We start from the raw sequence: 9,449 nt of genomic DNA, 5'->3' as shown, positions 1-9,449 counted from the left end.
CTCCAGGTGCCGCTGCTGCTCCTCCAGCCCCTTTCAGCCCTGTTTCTTCTTAAAAAGAAAAACTTCCTTGCTCCTGGGGGCAGGCTTTTTGGGGGGGATGGACACGACTCGCGAGTGGCACTATTCATGGATCCCGTGCAGTTAAACTGAACCTCATGGGATAGCCTTCCCTCAAAGGGGGAGGGGGGAAGGTGTGGGGTGGGAGTAGGAGGGCGAGTGGGGAAGTGCTGGCGAGGGGCGGTGGGGTGGGAATGGGAGGGCGAGTGGGGAAGGTGCTGGCCAGGGGCAGTGGGTGAAAGTAGGGGACAACTGGGGGAAGGTGTTGGCTAGGGGCGCTGGGGTGGGGGTGGGAGGGCGAGTGGGGAAGGTGCTGGCTAGGGGCGGTGGGGTGGGGGCGCTGCAATCACCCTCAGCCCTGCGCCGCCCGGCTCTGCGGGCACCACGGGGCGCGCGCTGGGAGGGAAAAGAGGCGGGGTCCGGGAAGCGCCGGGCTCGCGCCGCGGCCAGTCCCGCCCCGAGCCGTTGCCATGGGCACCGGGTAGCGTCCGTTGAGGTCGGCGGCTCATCTGCCCGCGGCTGCCCGGCCCGGTCCCGCTATGAGCCTGGACGATGTCCGCGTGCAGTGGCTGCGGGACCGGGTGCTGAGCACCCTGGGGCTCTCCGACCCGGCGCCCTTCGAGGAGCTGCTGAACCGGGGCGATGGCGAGGAGGGCGAGACCGTGCTGCGCTTCCTCAACCAGCGCGCGGCCGGCGAGGAGGGGGAGGTGGCGGGGGCCGCGCTGCTGCTGCGGGGCGAGCTGCGCCAGGAGGAGATCGAGATCGAGATCGGTCCGTCCCAGCGCCGCGCCTGCCCGCCCCGTGCGTCCCTCCGTCCGTGTGACGCGGGGTCTGCCCAGCCCCACTGCTCCTTGGTGGCCCTGCCCGGCGCCCCGGCGCTCCGCCTGCCCGTCCTGCCCCTGTGCCCCCCTCCCGGTCCTCTGCGCGCCGCCTCTCCCCAGCGCTCCGCCTGCCCCTGTAGCCCCCACACCGTCTTCTGCGCGCTGCCCCTCCCCGGCGCTCCGCCTGCCCGTCCTGCCCCTGTGGCCTCCCCCGTCCCTCCCCGGCGCCCCCCCTTCTGCGCGCCGCCCCTCCCCGGCGCTCCTCCTGCCCCTGTGGCCCCCCCGCCCCTCCCCGGCGCCCCCCCTGCCCGTCCTGCCCCTGTGGCCCCCCTCCTCGGCGCTCCGCCTGCCCCTGTAGCCCCCCTTCCCCGCCCCTCCCCGGCGCTCGTCCTGCCCCTGTGGCCCCCCCGCCCCTCCTCGGTGCCCCCTCCCCTGCGCGCCGCCCCTCCCCGGCGTTCCTCCTGCCCCTGTGGCCCCCCCGCTCCTCCTGCCCCTGTGGCCCCCCTTCCCCGCCCCTCCCCGGCGCTCCGCCTGCCCCTGTGCCCCCCCCCGCCCCTCCTCGGCGCCCCCCTCTGCGCTCCGCCCCTCCCCGGCGCTCCGCCTGCCCGTCCTGCCCCTGTGGCCCCCCCCCCGGTCCTCTGCGCGCTGCCTCTCCCCAGCGCTCTGCCTGCCCCTGTAGCCCCCACACCGTCCTCTGCGCGCTGCCCCTTCCTGGCGCTCCCCCTGCCCGTCCTGCCCTTGTGCCCCCCCACGTCCTCTGCATGCCACCCCTCCCTGGCGCTCCCCCTGCCCGTCCTGCCCTTGTGCCCCCCCCACGTCCTCTGCGCTCCGCCACTCCCCCTGCCCGTCCTGCCCCTGTGCCCCCCCTGCGTCCTCTGCGTGCCACCCCTCCCTGGCGCTCCCCCTGCCCGTCCTGCCCTTGTGCCCCCCCCCCACGTCCTCTGCGCTCTGCCACTCCCCCTGCCCGTCCTGCCCCTGTGCCCCCCCTGCGTCCTCTGCGTGCCACCCCTCCCTGGCGCTCCCCCTGCCCGTCCTGCCCCTGTGGCCCCCCCGTCCTCTTCGCGCAGCCAGCTTGTTCCAAGCCCGGCGTCTGTCCCTTGTGCTCACCCAGCCCACCCAACCTGTGTCCCTCCGTCCCCCATCCTTTCCTTGCCCACCAACTGTCTGTCTGCCTTTCCCCTGTGTGCCCCCTCTATCCTGTGTCTCCTGTCTGGCCCTCTGACTGAGGGTGACCACACAGCAAGTATGAAAAATTGGGATGGGGTGGGGGGTAATAGGTGCCTAGGTAAGACAAAGCCCCAAATATTGGGACTGTCCCTATAAAATCGAGACATCTGGTCACCCTACTCTGACTATCCTCTGTGTCCCCCCATTTACGCCTTGTGCTCCAGTCTGTCCACCCATCCATCTCACTTTTCCATGTGGCTGGCCATCTCTTGTGTTTTTCCTTCCATCTGTCAATCCTCTGTGTTCCCCATGTCCTTCCTCAGTGTCCTGTCTATCTGTACATCCATCCCCTCTGTTTCCATCTCCATGTCCTTCCCTTGGGGTGCTGGAACAATTTTTATAGGGGGCGGGGTGCTGAGAGCCATTGAACCAAACTGTAAATAATGTCTGTAATAACCACTTCCAGCCAGGGGGTGCGGTGGCAGAAACCTAAGTTCCAGCACCTATGCCCCGTGTCCCCCAACTGTCTGTCCATCCCGTGTCTCCTTGTCAACCTCACTTGGGATGTGTCCAGCCATCGTCCGTCCTCATTATCCCCCTTGTCTTCTATGCCCCTCTTTTTTCTGTCCACCCCCCATTTCCATCTCCTGTGATCCATCACATATGCCCCCTGCCACTCCACCCCTGGGACCATCTCCTGTGCCCTCTCTCTGTCTACCTGCCCATTCCATGTCCCTCTGTCCATTTCCTGTGTCCATGTATCTCATGTCAGTGTGCCTGTGCCCTGTCCACATCCCGCCATATGGGCATATATCCATATGTTCCCTGCATCTATTTATCTCCATGTCAGTGTACTTTTGTGACGCCCCTGTCCATACACAAGGCTCTGCATCCATGCAGCCCATGTGTCTGTCTCACCTCTGTCTGTGTGACTGCATCTCAGATTTTTGGGGTCCCCTTTTGTGGTACAGTAGTACTTGAGTAAATCGCGTTTGTTTTGTACATGTGTGTCATTTTGATCGTGTACAGAAGAAACAGAGGAGCTTACCATATCTGAAAATGACGTGAAGAATGAAGATCCAGATAACCCTCGTCAGGAGGAGTTGGCTGAGACCGCCTCAGCAGAAGGAAGTATGTATGATCAGTAGATCTTGCAAGTAGCTTGAAGGTTCATTGCTGGGGATGAGTACGTCAGGATTATGCTTCACCCAGTATGGCATAAGTAAGGAAGATTGTTTGTTATACCCTAAAAACCTTAATATAAAGGAGTCTGGTGGCACCTTATTAGTCTTTAAGGTGCCACCGGACTTCTTGTTGTTTTTGTGGATACAGATTAACACGGCTACCCCCTGATAGTTAATATAAAGGAACACTGTAAACCTGAAATAAAAAAATACTTACTTAATTAAAAATAGTTGAACTTACTACACCAGATCTAGAATCCCTTTATTGACTTTTGTTTGATGTGTTTTTTTAAATCACACTTTTCTCTCTTGCTTTGTGATGGGTCCACACAAACGAAACTACCTAACTAACTGATTATGCACAAAGTGCTGTCAAATGCACAAAGTAAACAACGGGAAAACTGATCATAGCGAAACACTGCAACCAACTATAAACAAAGGGAAGTCAAATGCACAAAGTTACCAAACGAAAAATAGATTTTTTTTCTAATTTCAGCTTTAGTAATAGTAGGTGTTACTTTATCAATAGTTGGTAAAAACTTTTCAGACAGAAATGTAATTAACAATAAAATTGACAGTGTTGCATTAAACACAAAGGCAGAGAGCTACTCACACAAACTGTTTGTTTTAGAAGTGTCCTGTCTGAGGCATCATCTATCTCAGGGGTTTTCAAAGTATTTTTGCTGGGCCCCTCTTGGAAAATATTTCAGGCTGTGATGTCCTCCCCAAAAAGTGATAGTAAATTACTGTACATACTCATAGAAGCATACTCATGGTATTGCCACCCTTACGTCTGCATTGCCTTCAGAGATGTCTGGCCAAAGAGTGGCAGCTGTTGGCCAGCCACCCAGCTCTGAAGGCAGCACCGCCATCAGCAGCAGTGCAGAAGTAAGGGTGGCACGGTATGGTATTGCATTCCTTCTCTGCTGCTGCTGTTTGTGCTACTGCCTTCAGAGATGGGTGGCCAGAGAGCTGTGGCTGCTGTACCTACCCTTCCAGCTCCCCTTTCTCCCAGCAATATTGTTGTGATTTCATGGCCCCCCTACAATAGCCTTGTGATCCCGTTTTGGGTCAGGGTCCCCAGGTTAAGAAACGCTGATCTATCTCATGTCCATATGTGAAGTTTAACTGAGAATACCAACTACACTGAGTCCTGATATTGTGGGTATATAATGTACATATAAGGAACGAGTGGAACTCTTGTTATAATATTGCTTGTTATGAAAATGCTTCACTCAAAATGTTTTTCTTCCCAAATTGACGCATTTTGGTGCACTAGCTTAGAATGACTTTGGGCCTTGTAATTTCTGTGCTGAGATACTCTTCATACAAAAGGTGAAGGTTTCACATTGCACGGGAAAGAGACTAAGCAATTAAAAACTGGAGGTTGGCCTATGCCAGCTGATTTGTACTTGCAAGGCTTGGGCTAAGGGGCTGTTTAATTGCAGTCTAGACATTTGGACTTGGGCTGGCACCCAGGCTCTAGAGCCCTGTGGGAGGATCCAAGAGCTCGGGCTGTAGCCTGAGTCCAAACGTCTATCGCAACTAAACAGCCCCTTAGCCTCAGCCCTGCGAGCCCAACTCAGCTGGAACGGGCCAGCTGCAGGTGTCTAATTGCAGTTTAGACATACCCTAGGAAGCTGCAGTGAAGAAATTCAGAGGGACATATTCAGTCTTGGTAAACTCCACTGACTTCAGTGGCATTACTCCCACATACACCAGGACAGGGATTCTCAAACTGGGGGGTCAGGAGGTTATTTACATGGGCAGGTCGCGAGCTGTCAGCCTGCACCCCATACTCCGCTTTGCCTCCAGCATTTATGATGGTGGTAAATATATAAACAAGTATTTTTAATTTATTAGGGAGGTCGTACTCAGAGGCTTGCTGTGTGAAAGGGGTCACCAGTACAAAAGTTTGAGAACCACTGCACTAGGACTTAACCTGTGATATTTATTCCGAGAACAGACTTCTTCAGCAGAGATCTGAGGCTATTTAAAGTCTATTTTCCCCAGGCCTGTAAATCTGATTTTACAGTGTGAAATAGATTTTGTCTAGAGTAGATGGCAAACCAATATCTGATATGGTTTTTCAGGAGTTCTGCTTCGGTACTTTCCTTAAAAGACATCACTTGATTTGGCTTGTTTCTTCATCTTATCAGCTGCTGTGTTGTTTCTCTTACTGAGTGACTGGGAAAGAAAAACCAAAACTCTTCACCGAGCACAATTATAGCAGTTACTTAAACTGATCTGTCTTTGAAGAGGTGATTCTTTCAGAGTCCCAGAGACCTGTCACTATCTTTATATACTGAACAATCAAGACTGAGATGGATTAAATGTAGATCCCTTCAGTAGGGTTTAAGAGAACCATAATGTAGTCACGCTGGATGTGAAGCCTTGCTTTTATTCCATTTTAACTAGTTCAGAATAAAAGTAAACAAGTGCAGAATTTTTCCCAGTAAATTTTTAATATTTTGGCACAACAGGCTTTCACAAAAAAGGAGAAAAGAAAAGTAAAAGTGATTAAAAAGCCAGCAAGAGAAATGTTATGGCTATTCCTTTGTTATGTAGGCATAATGTCTTCAGCCCCCATGGCTTGAACACTTCCCACCAGCACATTTCTACCTGTGAAAGCCATGACTGAGTCATAAATCTTTGCCTAGTCAAATGGACCTATGACTTTTGAAATACGTTGATCTATCTTTTCATCACAGTTCAATTGTAGGCATTAGAAATTGTAAAACCCTAGTTACTATGTAAGAGCAGCAGGGGCACATGCATATTTAGGAATACATTGAGATTCTGTTCTGCAGAAATGGAACAGTGTGAATCACAGAAATGTATGATTAATGCATAGCTTGGATGGCTACTTTGCAAAAGAGACCAGCAAAGCTGTTCTTTCATTTATTTCAGGACTGTAATTTGAGTTTGATGAGTTGGTTTGAAAGATGGGAATAGGTGAGCTTCACTGATTTCCTCTTCTGTGTATTTCTTTATTAGAGAGGGATCGGAAAAGCAAAGCATCTGTTTCAGAATTTCTAGACACTAAATCTTCACGAGAACATGTATCGCATCTATCTGTTGTATCGGGTTTGAGTGAGCTAACCCAAGGATTTGCAGGTGAAAGCAGAGAGCAGATATTCAAAGTAAGTCCATTGCATTTTACTTTTGTTTTCTTGGAGGAATCTGTTTGTGATAAGAATATTTAAAAATGTATGAATGTTTCAATAAATCTTATGCAGAATTAAAGATGTAAAACTGCATACTGTGGTCCTAGAGCAAGATAAAACATACATTACGAGCATATGATTTTCCATCTGAGACAGAATGTAATAGGATACACTCTCTGCAGGCCATAGAGGGGGCTCCCTCATGGCTGGGAATTACCTCTGCCTGGTCTGATGCGCAAGCAAGGGAAGGAAGGGGCCCAGGGCCCCTCTCACTCTCTAGGAGTCACAGTGTTTCCTCTTCATGGCTTGGCCCTCCGGCCAGTTCACTGTATAATTTTCCTGTTCTGTGGTTAACAAAGTCTCACCAGACCAGCTGTCCAGGTACCATTCCAGGCAGTCTTCCCATTCAAGACTGTGTCACTTTCCCATTGTCTGTTAGGGGAACCCAGGTTCACCTACTACTCCAGGTTCCAGCCCAGGGACCCTACCATCAGCAGCCAAGGTCTGCATGGTCTCAACCCTTGCTGCTGTTTCCCTGGGCTTCTTCCTACTCTGCAGGCTTCTTTCTCCATCACCCCTCTGGGGAAAAAACCCTGGTCAGGGTCCCAGGGCTTCTGCTTGCCCCCTGGTTTTCCCTCGTCTCTCCTTACTAGGCACAGAGCATGACTGCAGTCCTCCACACAGGATCCCCCTTCTAGTCTCACTTCCTGCCTTTATATGAGTCCCTCCTACTCCTGCCCAGATGGTCTCCATCTTCAATTAGTATTGTCAGTTAGGCCTAAGTCTTCCTCCAGGTGCAGCCTGTTAGGTTAATTAGCCACTTCTGAGCCACCTTAGCCCCTTCAGGGGTGGTGTGGGGTGAACACATCATCGCACTGAGGTGTCCAGTATGAAGCCTCTGGCAGTGGCCTGTGCCTGATGCTTCAGAGAAAGGTGAAAACCCCTATAATTCAACTTTGCCTGTCGTGCAATGCTGTACAGGCACTCTGAATCACCATCCCTGACATAGGTTTTCAATACTTATGGTTACAGTGAATATATCAATGGGTTGTTTGTGTACCACGTACTACACCACCAACCTCCAGATTTGTTTGCATCAAACAGCTAGCAAAGTTCACAATTAGCTAGAACCAATAAGTAATAATACTGTACGAAGGAAGTGGGGAAGGAGACTAGGCCCTTGGCCACAGGTTACTTGTCACTTACTGTTCACGTAAAGGTGCATGCTAACAGGGCTCTTGCCTCTTCGAGGCTGTCAGGATGTAGTCATTTAATTAATCTCATTGTATGACTGGTGTCATTTTCTGAATCCCCAGTCTTTTCTCCTTCCACCTGAGTAGCTGGATGTGTGTTTGTGTGTTCCTTTGAGGGTGCCATCAATGGCATTGTGGGCTGTACCTCTCTCTCATTTGAAACTGACAGTGCTCATTTCTTGATACTCTTAGCTTCCATAGGCCTGGGAGGCAAAAATCTTAGGTTGCTCCCAAAGCTGAATATTCGTACTGTTAGGTGTGTGATTTTTTTTTTTTTAATTTTGTTGTTGTGTTAGTGGGGAGGGATAGCTCAGTGGTTTGAGCATTGGCCTGTTAAACCCAGGGTTGTGAGCTCAATCCTTGAGGGGGCCATTTAGGGATCTGGGGCAAAAATTGGGGATTGGCCCTGCTTTGAGCAGGGGGTTGGACTAGATGACCTCCTGTGCTCCCTTCTGACCCTGATATTCTATGATGCGTGGTTTATGTGGCACAATAACATAAACATACTGGAGTAAGAGATGGAACTGATTCTGTCCTACTGCTGGTAACTGACAGAACTCTAAATCTGTTGTAGGATTTGTTTAAGAAATGTGGCAGCAAATAATCAGATTCATCATTGATTTCCATCTTTCTTATGTTTCAGATCATAAAACAGACAGTTTACAACCTATATTTTCATGTGGCTTTTAATGACATTTCTGAAGAATTTGTTCATGATGATATTGTGTTCTTTCTCAGAGATACAAGAGGTATTTTTCATGGATAAATTATGACTGAACATTTTAAATGTTTGTATTAAAAAGCACTTTAGACTAAGAAATTATGATGACTGGGATTTAGGACAATGTGTATTCAGGATGAATAGACAAGTGTGGTCTCAGAACAGGCCTGGGAGCCAGAAACTTCTGAGTTTTAATCTGTCTTTGGCATTCACTTTGTGGAAAGTCACCTAAGCCGTCTGCCTTCATTTCCCCATTTACAGATGGGGATAAGACTTGCATACCTCCCTGAGAGGAAGTACTGAGGTTTAATTACTGAATGTCTACAAGAAGCTTTGAAAATTAAAAGTTGTATATGATGCTAGGCAGTAGGGTGATGATGAAGATAACTGAGCTATACTTTAGTGTCTCAAACCTGTTACATGGACAAGGGTGGTTTACATGGCTCAAATTCTGATATACAGTCCTAGTACATAAAACACAAATCTTGTTTTAACAGTTAATAGTTATCCTGAAAACAGTGACAATGTCTGCTGCAGGTTATAGTAACTTTAACCTCGAACCGCTGTCCAGACCCAATCCTTAACCCTATCCTGGTGCCATCTCACTGTAATCCTAGACGGGGGCTATCAAATAGTCTCAGCCTGAGCTTGGCAGCACTAATCAGCCTAGGGTGATTAGATGTCCTGATTTTATAGGGACAGTCCTGATATTTGGGGCTTTGTCTTATATAGGCACCTATTACCCCTCACCCTGTCCCGATTTTTCACACTTGCTGTCTGGTCACCCTAAACGAGCCCCAACCCAGACTCTAGCCTTGGCCACTAACTGGCCCCAACCCTAACCCTGGCTTGGGGCCACCAAACAGCTCTAACTAGCTTAGGGCCACCAGTACCAGCCGCAACGTAGGGGCCCGAAGTAGTTCCAAATCAAATTTTTTTTTAACCAAAAATGTTTTTCAGTTTTAATTTTTCTTCCCAAATTTGACAAAAATTTGCAGGAGATTTGACAAAAATTAATTTTTTCAACATTTCCAGCAAAAAATAATTGGCATTTTTTGACGAGTTCTTTGCAAGATTTT

General features: G+C 50.3%; 1 protein-coding gene across 1 annotated transcript in view; it reads left to right on the top strand.

The window, feature by feature from the left end:
- The first annotated feature begins 494 nt into the window (after positions 1–494).
- Positions 495–9,449, top strand: part of DNAH10 (dynein axonemal heavy chain 10) — a 101,045-nt gene continuing 92,090 nt past the window's right edge. The window contains exons 1-4 of the mRNA XM_074973276.1: positions 495–828; positions 3,075–3,176; positions 6,227–6,372; positions 8,293–8,398. Of these exons, the coding sequence (XP_074829377.1) occupies positions 597–828; positions 3,075–3,176; positions 6,227–6,372; positions 8,293–8,398 (586 nt within the window). The 5' untranslated portion in view covers positions 495–596. The remainder of the gene's footprint in view (positions 829–3,074; positions 3,177–6,226; positions 6,373–8,292; positions 8,399–9,449) is intronic.

This window comes from Natator depressus, chromosome 15 (assembly GCF_965152275.1).
Source record: "Natator depressus isolate rNatDep1 chromosome 15, rNatDep2.hap1, whole genome shotgun sequence".
Taxonomy (NCBI): Eukaryota; Metazoa; Chordata; order Testudines; family Cheloniidae; genus Natator; species Natator depressus.
The sequence above is the reverse complement of the archived record's forward strand: the minus strand, read 5'-3'. Positions and strand labels throughout refer to the sequence as shown.